This window comes from Macaca mulatta, chromosome 1 (assembly GCF_049350105.2).
Source record: "Macaca mulatta isolate MMU2019108-1 chromosome 1, T2T-MMU8v2.0, whole genome shotgun sequence".
In the NCBI taxonomy this organism is placed as follows: Eukaryota; Metazoa; Chordata; class Mammalia; order Primates; family Cercopithecidae; genus Macaca; species Macaca mulatta.
Window position 1 is genome coordinate 142737393 of NC_133406.1, and position 25060 is coordinate 142762452.

Sequence of the window (25060 nt, forward strand, 5' to 3'; positions counted from 1 at the left end):
GAAACAATCAACCAAGTGAAAAAGCAGCCTTTAGAATGGGAAGAAATATTTACCATTAATTAACCAGCAGTTAATTTCCAAAAACTATAAGAAACTTTTAAAATTCAATAGCAAAATATTGAAATAGTCCAATTTAAAAAATTAGCAAAGGACTTGAATGGATATTTTTTCAAGGAAGCCATACAAATGGCCAACAGGTATATGAAAAAAGTCTTATCACAGATCATCAGGAAAATGAAAATCAAAACCACATTGAGATATCATCTCACACTTGATACAATGACTATTATCAGAAAAACAAAAGTTTGACAAGTTTTTGGAGAAGTTGAAACCCTTGTTCAGCTGTTGGTGCAATGTAAAATGGTGGAACTGCTGTAGAAAACAGCATAGATGTTTCTCAAAAAATTTAAAATAGAACTATCGTATGATCCAACAATCCCACTTCTGGGTATATATCTAAAATAACTGAAATCATTGTCTCAAAGAGACATCTGCATCCCCATGTTCACTGCAACATTATTCACAATAGCCAAGATATAACCTAAATGTCCACTGATAGATGAATGGATAAAGACATTCCGATTTATACATCCAAGAGAATATTAGTCAGACTTACAAAAGAAGGAAACTGTATTGTTTGTGAAAGAATGGATAGAACTGGAAGACATTATGCTAAATGAAGTGGCCATCACAGAAGGACACATACTGTGTGATTCCCTGTATACGAGGCATCTAAAGTAGTCAAATGTGTAAAAGTAGACAATAGAATGATGGTTTCCAGGAGATGGGTGAGAGGGATGTTGGGTATATTGGAAAGAAAGAAGGAAAAAAAGAAAGAAAGAAGGACACAAAAAGTAAAGAGGAAGGAAGGAAGGAGAAGGAAAGAGGAAAGAATGGGAGGACAGGAGGGAAGGAAGACAGAGAAGAAAGAGAAATAAAAAGGAAAGGAAGAGAAAAAGAAAAAAGGAAAGGAAAGAAAGACAAAAAAGAAAAAGAAAGGAAGAAAGAAAGAAAAAGAAAAAAAGAAAGAAAAAAGGGAGGGAGGGAAAGAAAAAAGAAAAGAAAGAAAATGAAAGAGAAAGAAAGAAAAAGGAAGGAAAGAAGGAAATAAGAGATAAAGCAAGCAACAATAACAAAGCGACACAAGGAAACTTTTGAACGTGATGGATATGTTTATGACATGGATTGTAGTGATAGTAACATGAGTGTATGCATATATCCAAAGCACTGAATTTTATACATTAATTATGTTTATTGTAGACTGATTATAACTCAATAAACCTGTGGAAAAAAGATGTGCAATAGGCCGGGCGCGGTGGCTCAAGCCTGTAATCCCAGCACTTTGGGAGGCCGAGATGGGCGGATCACGAGGTCAGGAGATCGAGACCATCCTGGCTAGCACGGTGAAACCCCGTCTCTACTAAAAAATACAAAAAAAAAAACACAAAAAAAACTAGCCGGGCGAGGTGGCGGGCGCCTGTAGTCCCAGCTACTCGGGAGGCTGAGGCAGGAGAATGGCATAAACCTGGGAGGCGGAGCTTGCAGTGAGCTGAGATCCGGCCACTGCACTCCAGCCTGGGCGACAGAGCAAGACTCCGTCTCAAAAAAAAAAAAAAAAAAAGATGTGCAATAATAATGCTCTCAGCATATTAATATATAAATAATAACAAAACAATGTTTAGTGAAGCAGTTTTTTAACCATTAATAAGTAAAATCGACTACTTAAAAAAAAAAAAAAAGAAAAAGACAAAGTACTCTGTTAACTGTTGTGCTCCTAGCTCCTGAACAGAATGCCTGCCATGTAGAATACACTTGATAGATTTTATAGATATATTTTATATGCTAAGGAAATATTTTAGATCATGGGACAAATGGGGTTTAGGAAGCATATTTTACAAGTTCACTTAGCTCATTGGTGATACAACCTCAGGTTGCTAAAAGAGCTGGTATGTGGCAGTGGGAGAAGAGTTTACATTGAAATAGAAGCATGAAAAAATAATATGTCAGAAAGAGAAAATAGCAAGTGTAAACGTACAGTTAAATGCAGAGTTTGGTAGAAGGCACATGTGACTATGATATGTATATTTACAGAGATTGGCATAAGGTAAGTTTGGGTAGGTAGACAGGACCATATCATGAAAGAGCTGTAGGCTATCCTGAAAAGTTGAATATCAACAAAATCCAATGGAAAACTAAGGAAAAGTTTAAGCAGGTGCATAACACAATCAAATTTCTGTTTTAAAGACCCTACTCTGGTATAGAGTAAAGAACAAATTTGAGTAGGAGGTAAGGAGAATGCAGAAATCAGTAAGAAAAAGTCTCAGTAAGAGATAATAGTGACAAAGAGAATAGAGTCAAAAATAATTAGATTTGCTGTAGAATAGAAATGGGAGTTGAGAGAGAAGAAATATCAAAAACAATACAATTAACAAGTTTTAACTTAAACTTGATGGATGGTAGTGTTAAAAAGTAAACAGAGGAAAACCAGGGAGGAATAGTTATTTTTGGTTGAAGGAGGAGGAGTTTTTGCATGATACTACATTAAGTTTTAAGTTGTTAAAGAGCTGATAATTGGGGGTAGAGGTAGAGTTGAGATGGAGAAAGATGGCACATGGATTTGAATTAATATCATTTAATTTTCAGAGTCCAGATATGCTGACCATTATGCCATGGAGCCAATTAATGTTATTTAATTTTGTAGTCTTATTTTATGCTCAGTTTACAAGTATAGAGGAATGTGAATATAGTGTTTTAAAGAAGTGAGTAAAATGGAATCATTATTTTGTAGAAACTTCTGAAGCCTCAAATCAGAAAAGATTTTATATCAGAAAGAAATTTTATTATGAATAATAATTTCTCAAAATGGAGAAGTGAAATCTGTTTTTATGTTATAATTGTAATCACTGGAGCTAGGCCTTTCCATCATGGAAACAGCTAATCCAAATTAATTTCTACTCTGTAAGATTTTTCCCTCAATAGATATTTCTTCAAAGAGCAAAGTAACTAAGCTTGAGTTAATTAATGCATTAATCCATTCTGTGAATTAATCTAGCCACAAGCAGCTACGCAATGTTATTTATTCTTTTCCTTAAAATAATTTCAGAATGGATATTTCTATAGCAACTGTACTCCAAGATAGGATCCATTGTAGCATATCACAATGAAATATAAACAAAATGAGTAAGTGAAAGCTGTTTGATTATTTTGAATTGGGTAGAACATAGTGATGGTGATTTCTTCTTCAATCAAATATAACAAACACTACCACTAGTATTGCTTTTAGTAGTGCTTTTCTCTTCCTTTTTTTTTTTTTTTTTTCAAATTTCATTCTAGCAAAACAAATTAGGCGAGAATACAACTGGGATACATACTTATCATGTAAGTTGCTTTTCCCCAGCAACATAATCATTATACATCCAAATGTCTCTGCTGTAATTCCATGATCCAACCAGGTATAACAGAAGAAACCAGTGGTAATGAGTAATAATTTAATAATAAAATAATGAGTTATTGTAGCTTAAGACTGTATTTTTATTTCTATTCTTGAATTAATGGCATTATGATTGATTGTCTTAATGATATTTGAACAGTATATGGTTTTTATTTTTGATACGATGTCTCAGTGTGTGTGTATATGTACTCTCTGTGATCAATCAAACCATCATGAATAACTCTCAGGTTAGTTTCTTGTTTTGAGGACATTAATAATTTAGAAAAGGTATGTAAGATGGGGGCAGCTTGATATAATATAGTTAGTGTAAGCTTTCAATTCAAATCTTGCTCTACCACTTATTAATCTTTACACAAGCAGTTTACTTTCTTTGAGCCTCATTTTCCTCATCTTCAATAGGAGAATAATGCATACCTTAAAAATTGTGATTAAAAAATACCTATCACTGGGTCTGGTATAAATATTACTTGCAAATGAACAACTATCTTGTTGATCTTAAGAATAAAAGAAAAAAAAATTTAAAAGTGACCTATTTTTACAGTAGACCTTAACATTTGGACAATGTGTTGATGTTTGTCAGAGCTGACACTTTATTAGCAGATGGGAGGCCCACATGAGCACCTTTTAGACTATCTTCCGAACTTAAACAGTCTTTGTTCTCTTGAACAGACCCCCAGTAGCCACATAGTTGAATAAAGTAGACACCTAACACAATATTGACCAAGCCCGGATCTCTTACTTGAGAATTAGGAATTAGGAGGAGAACTCGTATTACCAGAGAGGTGATCTCATCCTTGAATGCTCTGTGTAATGTTTTGGAGGGATTTTTAAAAATACTATTAATGAGTCCTCCTCCAAGGGATTCTGATATAATTAGTAGGAAGATACCTGGCCTGGACATCGTAGTTTTTAAAACTCTCTACGTGTTTCTGATAAGTAGAGTAAAAAAATGACTGGGCTAGACCTATACAATATAAATCATTCTGGATAAAGAAGTAGGGGAAGCCAATTGGAAGAGGGAGAAGAATAAAGTGGCTGTACATAGAAAGAAAAAGGACAAAGCATGAAGAATCTGCTTACTTTCCTCGAGAATTCCCAGCTCTTCCTGGAGGCCTGGCTGCATTTCTGCATGATTTTCATGAGATCCTCCTGTACCTCATGGTAAGGCCAGTTTGTTACTTGCCACCAAAGTTCATTCTAAACTGGAAGTCAAAATTCCAGTAGGAAGAAAAATGCTCTATTTTAGGCAAGACCTTGGCAAAAGTGTGATGTTGGTGAATCTTAATGTCATTTAATGTGACTGAATTATAGAATATATATATACACACATACACACATAGATACTTAATTACCCAGGGCAATTACTTACTATTCCCACTAGATGGTTCTTGGAGAGATTGGCCTAAAATCAGCAATCTTTCAGGGCTTGAATGCCACTCTACATTAGAATCATAGAATAATGGACTTTTATAGATTTGGAATAAAGTTAATGATTATTTCATCTAAACTGATTATCACTTTACTGGGAACTAATTTGAAAAAGACACTGAGTACCCAAGGTCACTAGTCTAATACATTCAGTAAATATGTTGAGTATCTCTGTGCCAAGTCTTATACTAGGTGCTGAAATTAAATCAAGCGAGAGATAGCATATATGTAAGCAAACAAGTACAAAGTATGATTAGGAAGCAGCTTTGCTTGTGGGAACCTGAGGAGGTTGTGTTTTTTGTTTTTTTGGGTTTTTTTTTTCATTTTCATCAGTTTTACTGCAATATAATTTGTATATAATAAAATTTGCCAATTTCCATTGTACCATTTGATGAGTTTTGACAGATGTATGGAGTCATGTAACCATCACCACAATCACTCACCATAAATGTTGAGTAGCAACCATCAGCCTACTGTGGTTCCTTTGCTGGGAAAGACTGAGACATGAAGCAGTGGGACAAGTTAAAAGGTTAGTGTGGTAAATTCAGTGAGAAATAACCATGCTTGGACCAGGAGGTAGTAGTGGAGGTGAGAAAAGGAATATATTTTGAAAAAAGAGACAATAGATTTTTCTGACAGACTGGCTATAAAGTGTAAAAGGAAAGGCACAAATGATTGTAAGGTTTTTGGCCAAAGGTATCGAAGGATACAGTTGCCATTCTTTGAAATGGGCAAGGCTGTAGAAGGAGCAGGTTTGGTGGCAGAAAATTCGCGTCAGGGGTTTTCAGTTTAAAAAGCCTAATAGATATTCAAGTGTGAGAAGTTTAAAATACAAGTCAGAAATATCCAACTGATTGCAACAATCTAATCAGAGGAGAGGTCTGAGTTAGAGATAGAAATTTGGGAGTGTAAACTATATCCCGAATAAACTGTAATGTGTCCATCAAGAAGGGATAGCATCCTAGGGGTGTTTGATGATGGATACAGACTATTTTCAAAAAAGGGAAAAAGAAGAGCTAATTAGCACACAATGTCCAGAGGTGAGGCTTCCTGGATGCTCAGTAACTGAAACATCTAGAAGTATTTCTAGGGTATATATTGGTAAGTTATCTTGGCCTGAGAGCTTTGTGGGACTATATCTTAGAACACGACCAATTCTGATTTTTGAATAGGCCCTTTCTGAGTTCATTGTTCTACACTTTACCAACAAGCCCCTTGTGGAAAATGTGCCCAGTCAAGACTTCAGAGTTTATCATGATAATGATCACGAAGCCATGGAATTAGGGCTTGGAAAATATCTTAAGGTTATCTAGCTCCAACTTCACACCCATGGCTTGACTAATAGGTAATTTGAGTCATATCCAATGGAAATGATCTCACATCTCCCAGGACAGACCCTTCCCCTAATGGACAACTCTATTTCAAAATTATTTCTCATGTGGAACACAAACATACTTCACTGTAATAAATTTTCTTTTCTGCATCTAAGGGACCCCAGACTATACTCCTGCAGTTTGAGAGTTTCAACTTGACCATAAGTTTCTTGGCTTTCATCCCGTTTACAGGGCCTGTTACACAGTTTAGGTTTTAAAAGTTAAACCCTTGGCCTTCACTATACCTTCACAATATCTTCTGTCAAGAGGCTTCCTAGACTTTTTTTTTTTTTTTTAGCTTAAAATAATTATTCATGATTAAATTGTGATAAAACATACATAATATAAAATTTACCATGTTAGACATCTTTAAGTGTACAGTTCCAGTGGCATTAAGCACATGTATCATGTTTCTCCAGAACTTTTTTACCTTGCAAAACTAAAACACTATGCTCATTAAATGGTAGTTTATCATTTCCCTCTCTGTCTCCCTTTTTTACACACAAGGGGGTTTTTTAGTAGAGATGACAACAGGACTGACTTTTGAAGGCTTCGTTGGAATTTTCAAAGCATTATCACTGGCGGGAAAGAACATTCTGAGCAAAAACAAAAGGCAAAATGCAAAGATGCATTAATGATATTGTTTTATTTGAGAAATTATAACTAGTTCAATAAGTGGAAGCATAAAATATTTTGAAGGAGAGGTAGGAGATGAGATTAGAAAGGTTGGGGAGGGAGAAGGGCCCAGATCACAGTTGGGATTATATAATGCTGAGGTTATGGTTTGTTCTGTATGCAGTAAAGAACCTTGAAGGAATTTGCAGATGACAATGAAGTGAGAAAAATTAAGTGTAACACATGTATATTTTGGACTCCTCATGGCCTATGCTTGTCATGGAGTTAATTTTTAGAAATTTTATTGTAAGTGAATAAAACCTTTACTCAGTCTCTTCCCAAAAATTCTAAGGGTGAAAAAAGCAAACTTTAAAAAAATAGTCTTTAGACATCCTTGTTATTTTCAATTTCTCTTATGTCTAGGAAGGACTTTAAAAAGGAAAGGTTACTCTTTATCTTTACACTCTAAAACTTAGACATTTAGCTTTTCCTTAATTTCCATTTTTACCATTCTCATCTCGGTTCTTTAGGACTTCAGCTTCTTTTGCTTTTGTAGTTTTCTTTAGTTTTCATTGAGTGTATTTTGAACAATCAAAGAGGTCATGGTGATGTCCAGGTTATAAAATGATTCTTGCTTTACAATGGGAAGGCAAGGAGGGAAATGACAAAAATTCAAGTTTTCCTTTTTAACCTTTTCAACCATGTTAGCGGATTCCTCAATTTCATAGCATATAGGTAAATGAGATACCTAACAAAGGATAGCTAGAATGCTAAGAGCATTTTGTATTAAAAGTAATTATTAAAGATAAAAATGTTTAGCATAGAGAAAAAATGGAGATGTAGGAAGTATACGTTAGTTCTGTAAAAAATACTTGAGGAATGCCAAGTGAAAAGGTGATTTTATTTATCTGTATCTCTACAGAGGAAAGAATTGCCTTCAAGAGTAAATATTTTATACAGATGCTTTTTTTTTTTTTTTTTTTTTTTTGAGATGGAGTCTCGCTCCATTACCCAGGCTGGAGTCCAGTGGCATGATCTCAGCTCACTGCAAGACCCATCTCCCAGGTTCATGCCATTCTCCTGCCTCAGCCTCCCCAGTAGCTGGGACTACAGGTGCCTGCCACCATGCCTGGCTAATTTTTTATATTTTTAGTAGAGATGGGGTTTCACCATAGCCAGGATGGTCTCCATCTCCTGACCTCATAATCTTCCCACCTCAGCCTCCCAAAGTGCTGGGATTACAGGCATGAGCCACCACGCCTGGCATAGGTGCATATTTTTAATTGTGGAGATAATAATTTGGTTAAGATATGTTTGGTCACTGTCCTCAAGGAGCTTATGTTATATTTGAAGAGAAAATTAACATGTATGGCCAACTGTGATGACAGCTGAGTAGCAGCATATCTTAAACTGTGGGATAGCCACATAATTCTCTTCTTTTGAGAAATATCTGTTCATATCCTTCACCCACTTTTTGATAGGGTTGCTTTTTTTTTTTTCCTTGTAAGTTTGTTTAAGTTCTTTGTAGATTCTGGATATTAGCCCTTTGTCAGATGGATAGATTACAGAAATTTTCTCCTGTTCTGTAGGTTGCCTGTTCACTCTGATGATAGTTTCTTTTGATGTGTAGAAGCTCTTTAGTTTAATTAGATCCCATCTGTCACATTTGGCTTTTGTTGCCATTGCTCTTGGTGTTTTAATCATGAAGTCTTTGCCCATGCCTATATCCCGAATAGTATTTGCCTAGGTTTTCTTCTAGGGTTTTTATGGTTTTTGGTCTTACATTTAAGTCTCCAATCCATCTTGAGTTATTTTTTGTGTAAGGTGTAAGGAAGGGGTCCAGTTTCAGTTTTTTGCATATGGCTAGCCAGTTTTACCAACACCAGTTATTAAATAGGGACTCATTTCCCCATTGCTTGTTTTTGTCAGGTTTGTCAAAGAGATCAGATGTTTGTAGATGTGTGGCTTTATTTCTGAGGCCTCCATTCTGTTTCATTGGTCGGTCTATATATCTGTTTTGGTACCAGCACCTTGCTGTTTTGGTTACTGTAGCCTTGTAGTATAATTTGAAGTCAGATAGCGTGATGCCTCCAGCTTTGTTCTTTTTGATTAGGGTTGTGTTGGCTGTACAGGCTCTTTTTTGGTTCCATATGAAATTTAAGTAGTTTTTTCTACTTCTCTGAAGAAATTCAATGGTAGCTTGATGGGGATAGCACTGAATCTGTAAATTACTTTGGGCAGTGTGGCCGTTTTCATGATATTGATTCTTTCTGTCCTTGGAAACGTTTTTCCATTTGTTTGTATCCTCTCTTATTTCCTTGAGCAGTGGTTTGTAGTTCTCCTTGAAAAGGTCCTTCACATTCCTTGTAAGTTGTATTTGGAGGGATTTTATTCTCTTTGTAGCAATTGTGAATAGGAGTTCACTCATGATTTGGCTCTCTGTTTGTCTGAAGACATTTGTGCAGCCAACAAACATATGATAAAAAGGTCATCATCACAGGTCATTAGAGAAATGCAAATCAAAACTACAATGAGATCCCATCTTATGCCAGTTAGAATGGCGATCATTAAAATGTCAGGAAACAACAGATGCTAGAGAGGATGTGGAGAAATAAGAACACTTACACTGTTGGTGGGAGTGTAAATTAGTTCAACCATTGCAGAAGACAGTGTGGCGATTCCTCAAGAATCTAGATCCAGAAATACCATTTGACCCAGCAATCCCATTACCGGGTATATACCCAAAGGATGATAAATCATTCTGCTATAAAGACACATGCACACACATGTTTACTGCAGCACTATTCACAAATGTAAAGACTTGGAACCAAACCAAATTTCCATCAAAGATAGACTAGGTAAAGAAAATGTGGTACATATATACCATGGCATACTATGCAGTCTCCAAAAAGGATGAGTTCACATCCTTTGTAGGGACATGGATGAAGCTGGAAACCATCATTCTCGGCAAACTAACACAGGGACAGAAAACTAAACACTGCATGTTCTCACTTATAAGTGGGAGTTGAACACATGGACTCAGAGAGGGGAATATCACACACTGGGGCCAGTTGGGGAGTGGGGGGTTAGGGGATGGATAGCATTAGGAGAAATACCTAATGTAGATGACGGGTTGATGCATGCAGCAAACCACCATAGCATCAGTATACCTATGTTACAAACCTGCACATTCTGCACATGTATCCCAGAACTTAAAGAATAATAATAAAGTAAAATTGTGGAATAGTAAATAAAAAAGAGGTAGCTACTTCAGAAAAGTGTATAGATGGTAGTAAGGAAATGTCCTAATAAGTATATGCTTGAATGAATCAGTTGAGTTTGGAAGGATTATGAAGAGTTTAATGCATGAGGAAAGTCTTAAATTTATTTGTATTTTAAGCAGGTAAAAAAATGCATAAAATAATGTATGGAGACATAACAGTGTGATGAACTATCGGTAGTAAATTTTGTGTGTGTTTGGTGGTAGGTGGTAAATTTATTTGTATTGTTTTGCATATGTCAGGGACCTTGTCTGTTTTGTTCATCTTTTTAACCCCAAGTTCTTAACAAATACCTGCTGAATAAATAAATGAACGAAAATAGGAAAATAGTTCTATATGAACATTAGTAACTGAGTCTAACAGGTATATTGGCAGTACATTATTTAAAAAAAATCAGACTATGCCATGCAAAGAAATGTTAAGTTGGTTTCCTGAAAAATACGGGGAAGTTAATGCATTTTAGTACTTAAACGTATAACCAAATATTTTCAATGTAATCAATAAATTAAAATACTTATACTTTTTGTGACCTATGAGTGTCTCAGATAAAATAATTTCTCTATAATGACAAGGGAAGGACTTTAGAATGGGTAATTTTCAGCATGTGGAGAAGAAAGATGGAATGTGAAAAGTGCAGAGATAGGGAGGCACAAAGTATTTTTGAGAAGGAATGTTTTATTTTATTTTATTTCTGAGGGTGGATTAAGAACATAAGCCAACAAGGCAGCAAACTGTATATTTTATTGTGGCTTTACCAGTAATGGAGCAACTTACAGATACTCATTTAGCCTCTTTTGGCTTTAGTTTTCTGTTTGTAAAATAAAGCTTTTAAAGTAGTCTCTTCGATTGTTCTAGCTCTACATAGTAATAAGTGGAACTGAAAAAGTTGATTCAGGACAGTCTATGGAGGAAACTAAAGGGCAAACTCTTTACTTTGAGCTTCACTTAATGGATTTTAGAGTATCATGGTGATATGGTTTGGCTGTGTCCCCACCCAAATCTCATCTTGTATTCCCATGTGTTAGGAGAGGAACCTGTTGGGAGGAAATTGAATCATGGGGGCAGGTCTTTCCCATGTGGTTCTCATGATAGTGAATACGTCTCACAAGATCTGATGGTTTTAAAAAGAGGAGTACCCCTGCATAAACTCTCCCTCTTTGCCTGATTTCATCCATGTAAGATGTGACTTGCTCCTCCTTGCCTTCCGCCATGATTGTGAGGCTTCCCCAGCCACGTGGAACTTTAAGTTCAGTTAAACCTCTTTCCTTTGTAAATTGCCCAGTTTCAAGCATGTCTTTAACAGCAGTGTGAAAATGAAATAACACACATGGCTTCTTTTAAAAATTGTTTTAGTATACCTTCAAATCTATTTATTTCATCAATTAACTTGTATTTATCATTGAAAATATGAAAATTATAGTAAGCAAAAATTTAAAAATTAAAGGTCATCTAAAACCCTGATTCTGAGATATAATTCTCCTAGCATGTTGATGTTTATCTTTTGTGATTGACGGGTAAATGGAAACATACAGCAAAATAGATATACATGTTTTTCCATCAAAAACTTGGAATTTACATATCATATTATAATATTAACTCACTGTTTTACTTTGTACATAATAAACCCTCTTTCATGTCAATAAATTATTTTCTTCTGTATCATTTCTGATGCTAGCATAGCATTCCTTTTTACAATAGAACCATTATGGAACCAATCCCCATTGTTCAACACCTAAGTTGTTTCCTTGTATCTGTTATTTACTACACTACTGGATGAATGGGAAAATAGTATTGTCTAAAATTGAAAATCTAGATAAAATATTCGTTAGGAGGGAATATGATGAGATAGAAGAGTTGATATTAAAGTGTAAGAGCAAAGCATCTACATCCAAAGACCTTGAAGTCTTTTGGAAATCTGAGTTTGGAGATTACAATTGAGATTTGGGAGGAATTAACCTTGTGATGAGAACTGAAAGTAGATAAGCTTGAGTTTGCTGAGCAAGGGTACAAAGGGGGAACAGGCTTTTAAAATTCAGAAAAGGAGATGTACATTAGGGCATGGATGTATGATGAAGTTGAACAGACTGAGTTGTTATAGCACAACAAAGACAAAGCTAAAAATAGCCCTGTGTTGCACAGTATGAAAAAAGACTGCCTATGGCATGTGAAGATTTTAGATTATATTACAAACACATATACATAGTAGCACTTTTGTGAATAAAAGAAAAAATATATAAGAAGCTGTATTTCTCATTTGAAAGAATTGTGTGTGTGTGTGTGTGTGTATTTTATTGTTTGCTTTGATGTGTTTGGTTTTGTTTTGAAGCTTAAAGAAAATCTTGCAAAATTTGTCCAAATCATTTTCTTTCTAAGTATTAAGGCAGCAACCTTTGTAAGAATTTCAAAGCAATTACTTATTTATTTAAAACTACATAAATTAAGCAATGCAAGTTGAACTATGCATACATATCTGCCTCCTTGGGCTGTTGCCTAATGCCATATATAGCTACAATTATGAACAAACCAAAATTCGTCCGTAAGACTGAGAAAAATAGATATTTCAACACACAGCCATAAAAAGAGAAGAATACTTATAAGGTCATTTATTTCACCTTGTAAAGTATAGGTATGTAGGACCACGTGTAGTTCTGCTATTGGAATCAAAGGAAGTTGGCACAACGTTGTTTCTAAAGCAGGGAAGGTGTTTCTATACTTTTACCGATATGAATCAACCTGTAATGTAAGGAAATTCTTTCTTAGTCTATCCCTAAAACTTGCTTGATTTAATTTATATTATGATTACACAAAGCTAAGAAAATACCATCAAGCAAGTTTTCATAAATTAAGCACAAAGAGGCTGGTTAGTGGGACCAGGAGAAAAATTCTAAAATTATTCCCTTTTGTGTTTGAATTTCAGTATCTTTTAAATAAAGTTGTTTGTTTGTTTATTTAATTGATAATACTTTCCATACTGCCTTTGAAATTTAAAAAGAATGATATTGTATGTATTCGGTTTACTGCTAACTGACTTTTTACCGGTTGTTGTCATTGTAAACATCCATGTGTGGACACACATACATACACACACCTCAAATTAACCCCCAGTTTCCTATATTTTACATTGTAGTTTTTGTCTTTGCTAATAATCCTTTTAATAGTATAGCAATCCTAGGTGAGGACAGAAAAATTATGTCACACCCAGACTAACCAATATTCAGAAATATGCCTTGAAGCCCAGAACATCCCTGGGAGAAGGCGCCTGCCATAACTGAAGCCTGGATCCCATCAGGCATCTCTTTGCATGTACCCGAGACACATTAGTGTTTCAATTGACAAGTTTGATGCCTTTTTACATATTAAGTGAACTTTGCTTTGCATTATAAGTGGTGGAGGGCCAGAAATAATTTCTATGCAAGTCATGGCAATCTTTATCTACACAAGACACACTCCTATAAAATTAAAGTTCTGCTCAAATAACTTTTCTTTTGAGTGATGATTCACAAGAGAAAGGATTTCTACTTTTGAATTAACTAGCCCTGTCCATTCAGTAACCGCTTTGGCTGAGAAAATTCATCCTTTTTATATTTTCCAGTGTTATTTGTCTTTTGGAGATAAACAGAGAGAGAGAGAAGGGGAGGGAGGAATGGAGAGAGAGAGAGAGACTTTACAAACAAAAGGCCTGATGCAATCGTTAATAACCTCCCCAGTCAGAAAAGGAGACAACATTTAGCAAGCACCTATGTAGGATGTTTCGGTGTGCCATGTGCTAAGAATAAGTGTTTTTATTAAGACATTCCAATAATCCTGCAAAGAAGCATTATTACACTGATCATTTAACAAAGGTAAATTTACAGTTTTGAGTGCCAAACATTTTGACATAAACTGTTTGGGACCTATTTGGTTTCAGGAAAAAGAACAAACCCCCATAATGCACATGAGTACACTACCCACTTTCCAAATTAAATATCTCCCTGCAGCTTATGATCTTCTGAATTTTCCAATCTTCCTGTGAGGTAGAAATTAGGCAAGCAGCATTCCTGCTGCTATACTGAAAACGATAGAGAAGAAAAGACAGGGACGTATTAGTTGGCTTTCCTAAAATCACCTAAACAGTAGTGAGATTACTGGAAATTGAATTTAGGCCCCCTGACTTGCCGTTGCCCATATCTCTGAGCACTAAAGGTATTTTCATAAATTAAGTACAAATAGACTGGGTTGGACCAGGGAGAAAAATTCTAAAATTATTCCTTTCTGTATTTGAATCTCAGTATGTTTTAAATACAGTTGTTTGTTTATTTAATTGATTTTATTTCTGCTAATACTCTTCATACTGCCTTTGAAATTAAAATAGGATATTATATGAATTCAGTTCTCTGCTAACTGACTTTTTGCCAGTTTTTTTCATTGTAAACAGATTGTTGTAATCTATGTTAATTCGGATGCTGTGTTGAAGTGATTTTTGTAAAATATTATTATGGACAATTTAGATGTAATATGAAACCAATTATTGGTTTGTATTTTGCAGTCACAATATGGAGCTTCCATTTCTGCCAAGCCTGAACTACCCCTCTTTTACACTCCTATTGATCTGGTGGACATTAGTGTAGAAATGGCCGGATTGAAGTTTATAAATCCTTTTGGTCTTGCTAGTGCAACTCCAGCTACCAGCACATCAATGATTCGAAGAGCTTTTGAAGCTGGATGGGGTTTTGCCCTGACCAAAACTTTCTCTCTTGATAAGGTAAGAAAATATTATTGAAATCATATAGAAATGTCTATCATATATTTTAATTAAGGTATAAATATTATAATGAATTTTTTTTTTTTACTAAGAAACTTACTAAACTATTTGACAAGACCTATCATTACACATTAGTCTTTAGCTTCTTTCCTTCCTTTCTGTCCCATGGAAGGACGGGGAGGCATACATTTCTCATTTGTATTGTCTAGGAAGCAACAAAGATATAAATATTACAAAAGTGAGTTTTTCATTTAATAATCACAAACTCTTATTTTTGTATTATTAATTGTTTCATTATTTTGGATGCCTCAGCTCAAAGATAGGGACACAATTGATTTGGTTTGCACAAAATTCTGGGATTCAATTTATGTCAAAAAGAATCCCGGTGTAATTTATTGGTACTGGTAATAGGATAGATTCTTCCCAAATTTGGAATACAGAAACCTTTCTCAAAAACAAATACCCTGAGTTTCATTTAACAGTATGACTTTCTACTTACCCGGAAGTGGCCATCTTATACTTAGTAGGAAATAAACTACGTATTAAAACTGAGATTGAGTCTTTAAAGTACACAAAGTATATAAATGCATGTTTTTAAAGTAGGATGCTTTATACAACAAAAGGGTTGCATCCTTATATGGTTTTGAATTAGAAAAGAGCAACACACTTTAACATTTTTAGACTGTTTGTTGATAAATTACAAATACTAAACCTCTCAATGTATTTAATACTAACTGGTAGTAATAATTAATGTATATGAATGTGTGAATTTAGTGACTAAGAAAAGAGTATCATTATTTGAATCAGCTTTATCCTTAGGCAAAGAAAATAATAGAGAAAAAACATGCCCCATTAAGCACATTCTCTCTTTTTCCTCTTACTAGGATCAATAGCTGGCATTATTATGGCTAAAACATTAAGGCTGTCTGATTCTGACAGCTTTACAAGATGCAATGTGTAAGTGTGGTCAGGAAAATCTAGAGAATTCTCAAAAGTTAGGAAAAAAACAGTGCAGGAAAAAAAAATGCTTCATGAAGATTTTTTATATTTAGATATCTAAAGAGAAGTTATTTTTTCAAATAAATCAACTGAATATTTTATTAAACAAAGTGCAAAAATTAACAGAATATACTAGATTCAGCTTTAGAATATCATGAATCCATTGTTTATAACCTTGTAGAATATTGATAGTATATTTGTCTTTGTTTCAATTGATTGTTTAAAAATTACTGAGAAGCTATAGTCAAATGTTTAATCTGTTGGAGAAAACTGAGTCTCAGATACCATTTACTGACTATATTAGTTATGCTATTAAAAAATATATATATGTAAACCGAAATAGGTGGCTAATTAGGCACAAGTGAAGAATTATAGCTGGAAAAAAGGCATTTGTTGCTTTGAATTTGATGTTTTCTTTGCTTGCAATAATTGAATTCTGATTAATCAGAGACATCAGTCTTTACGCTGTTGGTGACATGCATTGATTTGTGATGCTGTGTCTTTCAGTAACCTAGTAGCACTTGCCTTTATTAGGATCACCAGCAGAAATAAATGTGGAAGCTAACTTACTTCTAAACCTCCAATTTGAATTTAATCTATCAATTTAGAAGTCTGTGATGCTGGTTCAAAAGGGGAGTTATGAACAAATGGAAATTAAATTTGGCACATGAAATGTAACCATGCGGGGCTTTTTGGAAACCCTATTTCACTTACTTTGATGGTGGGTACAACAAAATATTGTGCAGACTATTTTAAACATATTTGTGCAAATTGCAATGACAAAAATAATGAAGCCACCTTGGGCTTATGTAATGCCATTTTTAAAAAAGATTATTTTCCATATGTGATTTTGCCGAGTAGTCCGTTTGCCTCATAGAGGTCTACTTTTTTTGTTTCCTTATCTGGTTCCTAATTAGTGATTAAATTTGTGAATTTTTAATTACATCTTATGTGCTTATTTCTGTGCTTTCCTATTGATGAAATGTTGGTAATATACAACTCAGTAGTATGAACATACTTTTTTCCCCATAGCCTTTTACTAAAGATGTCTATTAAAGTGTTACATGTACTATACATTCTGTGACATTATAGTATACCAATTTAGATTAGCTGTATTATAATTTATTATGGCAATTGAAGAATCTGTTTAAAATGTATTAAAATTCAGAATCTTGACATGTGAAATTTGGATGCTCTTAATATGACAAAGGTTATTCTATGGGGTTTTGTTATCATATGAAATATTAATATTTCACAATACAGTTTTGATGAAGTACAATTTGCCAAGCTTGCATATGATAAAGAAATTAAATGCTTACCAAGGGAGTTCAATAAAAATTAGAGCCCTGACTGAACATCTGCTAGAAATTTTATTATCCTGTCCTACTGACAGTGTGGCTCCCTCGTTGTTTTTCTGGATTGACAGCTGAGTATTGCACTGATTTCTGCAGCAAATATGTTTACGTGAACTTTGTTTCCCTATTTTTATTTTTTTGGGAGTTCGGAACATGCTTTTGATTTTCATCCTACATATATATTTTTTATACTCTTGACATTTGTAGATGCCAGATTGAGGTCTAATACGCTGCAGCACCGATAGACCATTGACTTACAGTGAAATGCCAGTTGATATCTCCGTAAACAGAAATATTATTATTCTTTACTGTGCAGTCTACATAAAAGCTGTATGTGCTTTCTTTAAAAAGGCAAATGATCAGATTTTTAATGTCAAATATAAAAAGATCTGTTTGCTTTTGTATTAAATAACATAAAAAATGGCTTTTATTAACTATATTCTTCCCCCTCAAATCAGTCTTTTCAAGAATATTTCAAAATAACAAGATTGCTTTTCTTGAGACTCTATTTATGTTTTATAAAGATAGTAAAGTCATATTTAAAATATAGTTATGAAATCATTTTTCTATATAAATGTGTATGGGCTCCAAGTTTAAATTTTGAAAGGTGAGAGAGAAATCGATCTGTCAAGCTTGATTAAAGCTAAATTATCATGACAAAACAGAGAAGTGATCTGTTTAAGAGGGAATATTAGAAATGGTTTGGACTTCACATAAAATAACCCTTTGACCTGTGTTCATATTATATTGATAGGAAGTAGATAAAAACATTTTGTTTTCATTAATCTTGTCCATAAATTTTTTTCTCTTGGAGAACTACATATTATATACTGCAAATCTATAACATGAAACTGCAAGTTGCATAGCTTTATTACTACACAGATAAATCAACTAAGAAGTATTTATTTCTATCCTAAATCAAATCTAAACCCAAGCAACAGTTCACTTCCCTTGTAAGCCCTCTCTACACATAGATTAACTTGTGATTAACTTTTATTATGAAAATGTCTCAAATGAATAGATTTTGTTTTAATAAGTATCAAATTAGGTAAATAAGTATTCATATAATAGGTCTCTCTTATAAAATGATAAGAAGTAAAATCTGAAAATATTTAAGGCTCTTTTTTTGGCATCAAAGTGTTTCTTGTAGCTCTTTCTGTAAAATACAACCTTATACCACATAGCACAAAGCTTAATGTATAAGAGAGATTTGATAAATGTTTCATAAATATTCACTGGATAAATGAATACATAAAATTTTTTGGCAAGAGCATATTGAGTTTATTTTTTCCCAGTATATGAACAGACAGTTAACACATAAAACAATTGACTGTTTTGAGTATTGATCTCAATCAAAGGAGAAAAGGCCAATTAAAAATTTTCACATTCTATGTTGCTTTCTATAGTGCATCTATACATGTCTAAAAATGAAAATGTCAGTGAAATTTCTAAATGTATAGATTGTGGCTTAAGACTTAGGTTGTTGTATAAGCCTTTAAATGCAGAAGATTTTTGAGAAAACAGGACAAGTATCCCACAATATTAAGAAGAGACATAAAAATTGGCTGGCCTAACTTTCTAACTGCATGTGTTGGTAGTCCTGAGAGAAGAAATGTAACCTGTTCTTGAATGCTTTTAGTGACAAGGAATATACTACAACTTTAAGGCAATGCAACCTGTATGACTGTAGAAAGATCTGTTTTAGAAATATGTTCCTTTTATTGACGCCACATCAGCCTTTTCATAAGTTGCATCCATGTTTTCTGTATAGTCCTGCCCTCTGATACATCATGGAATAAATAAGAGTAACATTAATATAAATGAATTGTTTATTTAAAATATTGTTGTTGTTGTTTTCCACAAGTAAATAAATACCTTAGAGAAAGTCCAACAAATATGGAGAAACAGTATAGTGTGGGGGAAAGTGCTTTGGCCTGGGAGGCCCTGGTCTTAATCCAAAGCTGCTCCTAAATCACAATCTTGGACGTGTGTAGTATTATAGGTCATTGGTATAGTTGTTATCATTATTCATATTATTAGCTACCCTATATTCAGTGCTTAGGATGTACAGACTAAATGTTTTTATACGTTATTTCATTTAATCCTCACAATCTGCTTATAAGATAGATGAAATAATTTTTCAGATGAAATAATAGTCTGAAAAAGTTAAATAAATTGTCCAGGACTTAAGACAACAATTATCTAATTGACTATAGTCATGTGGGTTGGCAATTTGGGTTCAGCACATATGATCAGTTCTTCTACTTCACAGGGTATCTGCTGGCCTCAATCATGCATTTACAGATGGTTGTTGGGATACCGGGGGATCAAGATATTCTCACTAATGTGTCTGGAGCCTCACGTGGGATTGCTATAATTGCGGAGATGGCCAAGCCCTTCTCTCTGTCTCTTCATAATCTCTCTTGCCTCACGATGTCTTATCAAGGCAGCTGGTTTAGGTTTGATAAGGGTACTTCATAAGGCTAGCAGTGTTCCAAGAGGACAGGAGTGGAAGCTGAAAGATCTCTTGGCACAAAGACTCCAAAGTCTACACAGTGTTACTTCCATATTTTCTTCAAAGCATGTTACAAAGTCAACGTATGTTCATGAAGTAGGTAAATACCATCCACTTATTGATGAGAAGAACTGCAAAACCACATCACAAAGGGACATGCGTATGACTAGGGAAGGATTATTGCAGCCATCTTTGCAAACAGTCCTAACTTGCCATCCGGTTAGAGCAATTCACATCCCTCCCAAATGTAAACTGCATCCACTCCTTTCCAAGACACCCAAAATATCATCTAATCATGGCATTAGGCTCAAGGTTCATTGTCTTATGATCTACATCAAGTCCAAATGCCTATGAGATTATTTGGGTTTAGCTTGTTTTTATTGAGGATTCTGTGATATAGAAAGACATGTTTTCTATCTTCCATACACCCAACACAAAACGATACAGCAGGAGAACCACAGTAGATAAAATCTCCTTTAGAAGCAGGATAAATGGAAAGCACATAGCAATCACTTGTCCATAGCAATTTTGAAATTCAGTTTGACACATGTTTTCAGGGCCTGTTGCTCCAGGGATGGAGAATCAGGGTCCATTTATGCTGCTTGGTAAGGATGCTCTAATCCATTGTCCCTATCTACTATTGGTTCTGCCCTCTGAGCCACTGATTTTCTCTGGGCTACTGATTTTCTCCTCTATGTTTTTCTGTTTTGTTTTGTTCTTTGTTTGATTGTTTTGTAAATGGCTATTGATGTTCCCTGATGACAGCTTTTTAGCTTTCTCAGCCTGGTCCTGCCCAAATAAAGTTATAGCACCCTATTCCTCTCTTTTCTTTGAATTGTTTCTTTTAATCCTAACTCATGGTGATACCATCATAAAACTCTCTTAACATAATTTTGACTCTATTTAGGACTAAACTGATGCCCAAAGTCACATCCATAATTCTTTTTAAACAGATTTCTTTTATTTTTGGATATGCCTTGCTGTTGTGGTACAATGTCTTTAGGAATATTAGAAGCCCTGAGATAATCTACTAGGACCTGCCTTAAGTCTTTCTAAATTCTTAACAAACTCTCTTACTGCAACACTCTTGAGGGGATCTTTAAGGTACTTTATTTTGAGAAGCTTTTTTCCATCTAGGAGAGACCAAATATAAAGAATAGTTTATTTTCCGACCGAGGGTGTCGTAGGTCCTTTGGATTCCGTCTGTTTTGCATGGCAAATTTAAATATAGCCTTCTTTAGCTCTTTTCTCTCTTATAGTACCTTATCATACTTGGGTAGAAACACTCAACTGAACACGTTCAGTGTTCTCTCTAAAGACGTATTATGTTCACTTTCTGTTTTTCAAATTATCACTGCTGACATTCTTGCCAATTGTTCTGTCACCACATAATACAGGCCACTTTTCCAACCCTCCAACAGCAATTTTCATACCATATTTTAGGCCTCTCCTAACAGTTTGTTCACCATTCTTCCAGCGTTTATTAAGAACTTACTCTTGGTTTTTCAAGGCTCTTCCTGCCTCACAATGCCGAAGCCAGGGCCACATGTTTTATATTTTGTTATACTAGCAAACATAACCTATTTCAGCATCATGTACCTATTGCTGCATATCAGACCACCTTACCAAAAGCAGCAACACATTTTCTGCTCTTGTTTCTACAGTTTGGCAATATGGCCAAGGCTTAGCTGGGTTGACTTGCCTTTGCTCCACATGATATTAGTTGTTTTCACTCATGGATTCGCAATCAGTTGACAGATTGTTTGGTGGCTGGCTGATGGCTGGTCCTGGATGATTTCATTCACATGCCTGGGTCCTCAGCTGACATGACTAGGCCTGTATCTCCATATGGTCTCATCTTCAAGACTACACTGGACGTGTTCACAGGTTGTCAGTGCTACAAAAAAGGCAGGAGGAGAAGTTGCAAATCCTCTTGACGCCAAGGCTTGGAAGTTGCACAACATAATTATCATTGTGTTCCATTTGTTAGGGCACATCACAAGACCAGATCAGGTTGTAGCAGCATGGAAGTGGCTCCTGCCATCAAAACACTGAAATCCACCACGTCAGGATTTGAACCAAGGCCTATTTGATACAAATCCGTGCAATTTCCACTATATCATGCTTTTACATAATTTATCCTCTCTGGACCACATTACTTTATGTCTAAAATGAAGGAATTTTGACTGTATTCATGTTCTTCAGAGACTTACAGTTCAGCCTGAGCATTTACGCTGAGGACTTTCTACCCAGTGCTTCAAATAGAGTGGCACCTATGCTTATCTTTCTATTGAGAAATATAAATTGCACAGAAATTTTATATTTCTATGTGCAATTTCAGAGTGAACACAAGAGAGCATTTTGATTTAAAGCTTCTGTGAATCTGCTGTCATCAGATGCCAATTTTTTTGCCAGCCACACTGGCCCCCTTTCTAATTCTCCAATATGGCAACTTCCTCCCTGTCTTAGGACCATTTTGCTTGGTGTTTGATCTGCCTGGAATTCTCTTCTCTCAGATAATTATGTGACTGGCTCTTTCTTCTTAATCAGTTCACAGATCAAAAGTTACCTCCTCAGAGAAGTTCTTATTAACCATTCAAAACTCAGGCTTTCCATCCCACATTACCCTGGTTGTTGTTTTCTTCACTGCACTTATCACCATATGAAATTGCCATGCTCTTAGTCATCTATTTGTTTGCTTATTTATGTTCTGTTTTAGCCACTCGAAGTAAGCTCTGTAAGTAGAGAGATACCGTCTTTCTTGCTCACCACAGCATGCCCAGTGCCAAAAACAATGTCTGGCAGATAGAAAGGATGCAATACATACTTGTTAGATGAATGAATAATTATAGTATTCTAATTTGAACCACAATTCCACATGACAGCTCTTCAGTTACTTGGAGACAGCTCTCATGTCCTATCCATATAAGCCTTTTCTTTTTCCTTTCTAAATAGTTCTGTTTTTCTTCTCATAATAAGGTTTGCAGACTTTTTACCATATAGGTTGTCTGTTCTCCCATGTGGATTCCAAGAAACTTGTTTCAATCCACATTATCTTAATTGAGAGGAAGTTGCGCCTGCATTTGCACAAATTGCACAAATTGCTAGCACCTATCAACGAGATGAGAATTGAGGAATAACATTGTCAGGACTATAAATGCTAAAGATAATATTTAAAGTTGAAAATTTCACAAACATGTCATGTAATAATATTTTAGAGCCTGGGTAATTCTCTATGGATTACGATACAGAACATCACAATTTATTTTTGTAACTCATTTTGGAAAGCCAAGATCTGGCTTTTTTAAAAAGATTAAATAAAACTGATTTACTTAATTATTATTAAGAGTTTCTGTATTACCTCATCATGAAAGTCTATGAAACAATAAATTAACAGTAGTCCAGTGCATTATTTTTGCTGCTAGTTCTAGTTTCCCATTTTTATATGATTATTGCATAATATTGTTTTCCTGATATATACTTATACATTAAGTAGGAGTTATTATTATTTAAACAAATTCAATATAAGCTTTTTATCTGGGAGACTTTTAACATGCTAAAAACTGAGATGACTTCTGTGTACTAATAGTTTGATTGTCACCTGGCTAGGTTCTTATAACTTAGATTTATTTTATTGAAATTCATAAAATCGACTCATCCTCAAATTATAAAGAATTTGTCTATTAAATTGCTACAGTTCACATATAGTAGTCCTATGGGAGATTTCATCCAAGTGTTCACTTCAAGACTATTTAGCAAGCTCTTCTATGACATAAACTTCATTTCTTCATCAACAAAAGAATGTGTATGTATGCTTGCACACTCATGTGTACACATTCAATATTGAAGCTAAATCTTGCAAGTTAGAATTTAATGAATGCACCACTGTCTCTCCTTCAAGTTCTGAATCAGTCTCTGTTCACAATCATACCATGTTTGCCAGACTTAGTCTGTTAACTAGAAAATATAGATTAAGATGCTTTCAAACACAATTTAATGCATGTATTTCTAATATTAAGTAAAAATCTTTTAATTATAGCCAAAGTAATATTTTTAACCATGAAGCAGACTAATCAATTTTCCAATATAATTACATCTTCACCACTTTCCCATTTCAGGCTGTGATTTCACACCTGTTAATTAGTTAATCATTTTGGTAGAGTGGTCAAAGTGAAACTCAAATAGACTTTTTAATAATATAAATTGATGTGTACAATTTTGATCTGGGTTAGCTGGTAGATGAATCTAACTTGTAATGGAAAGTACCTCTTATTCAGTTTCCTTTTTTAAAAAAAGCAACTGGTGTCAAGGTTAATGGAAAATTCTTATAATTATGGCTAATGGAAATTTCCTTAAAGTACAGTCCTGCTGTTTGAGAAACTGATTTTACCCTTATTCTGTCTCACGTAATTCTTTTGTGAATTGTAAATTTAACCAGTTAAAAATCTCCATATTCTGGGTATGTTTAGATGATACAATCTTTGATTGAAATTAGTAGGATTGAATTCCATAATATTCTCTTTCCTTTGTATTTTCTTTATTGCTTTTTAAAAAGATTCTAGTCATTACTATGTAATGATGTTCTTTAAACTCGTTTTAAATACTTTATACCATGATTACCTTGCTGTCAAAGTTTTATTTAAGGCATACATACATTGGCTATTTTGTTACAAGACTGATTCTGTTTTAGTAAAATTACAGTTCTCTGTATGCTCCTTTTTCTTTTTTTTTTTTTTTTTTTTTTTTTTTTTTTTTTTTTGAGACGGAGTCTCGCTCTGTCGCCCAGGCTGGAGTGCAGTGGCCGGATCTCAGCTCACTGCAAGCTCCGCCTCCCGGGTTCACGCCATTCTCCGGCCTCAGCCTCCCGAGTAGCTGGGACTACAGGCGCCCGCCACCTCGCCCGGCTAGTTTTTTGTATTTCTTAATAGAGACGGGGTTTCACCGTGTTAGCCAGGATGGTTTCGATCTCCTGACCTCGTGATCCGCCCGTCTCGGCCTCCCAAAGTGCTGGGATTACAGGCTTGAGCCACCGCGCCCGGCCGATCCTTTTTCTTAAAGGACTAGCAATGTGTGCTTCATGTTCAAGTACCACTATTTCTGAAATGAGGTGTCGTAAGAAATAAAATGTCACTAACTCAAGGAAGTTACTGGTCTGTTAGGGAAATATTCACTCAGACTGCCCTATCACACACCAATTACCTTTTCTTACCCCCACTGCCGCATCTGCTTCTTTCACTTCAGCTAAGCCCATTGCCCTTTTCATCCTGCCCTGCTTTCTTCATTTGCATGTTTTTCTGTGATA

General features: G+C 34.8%; 1 protein-coding gene across 5 annotated transcripts in view; it reads left to right on the forward strand.

Moving 5' to 3' along the window:
- Positions 1–25060, forward strand: part of DPYD (dihydropyrimidine dehydrogenase) — an 860002-nt gene that overhangs the window by 401958 nt on the left and 432984 nt on the right. For all 5 annotated transcript variants that reach the window (XM_077987630.1, XM_015145562.3, XM_077987644.1 and 2 more), the window contains one exon: positions 14674–14889. In XM_077987630.1, the coding sequence (XP_077843756.1) occupies positions 14674–14889 (216 nt within the window). The remainder of the gene's footprint in view (positions 1–14673; positions 14890–25060) is intronic.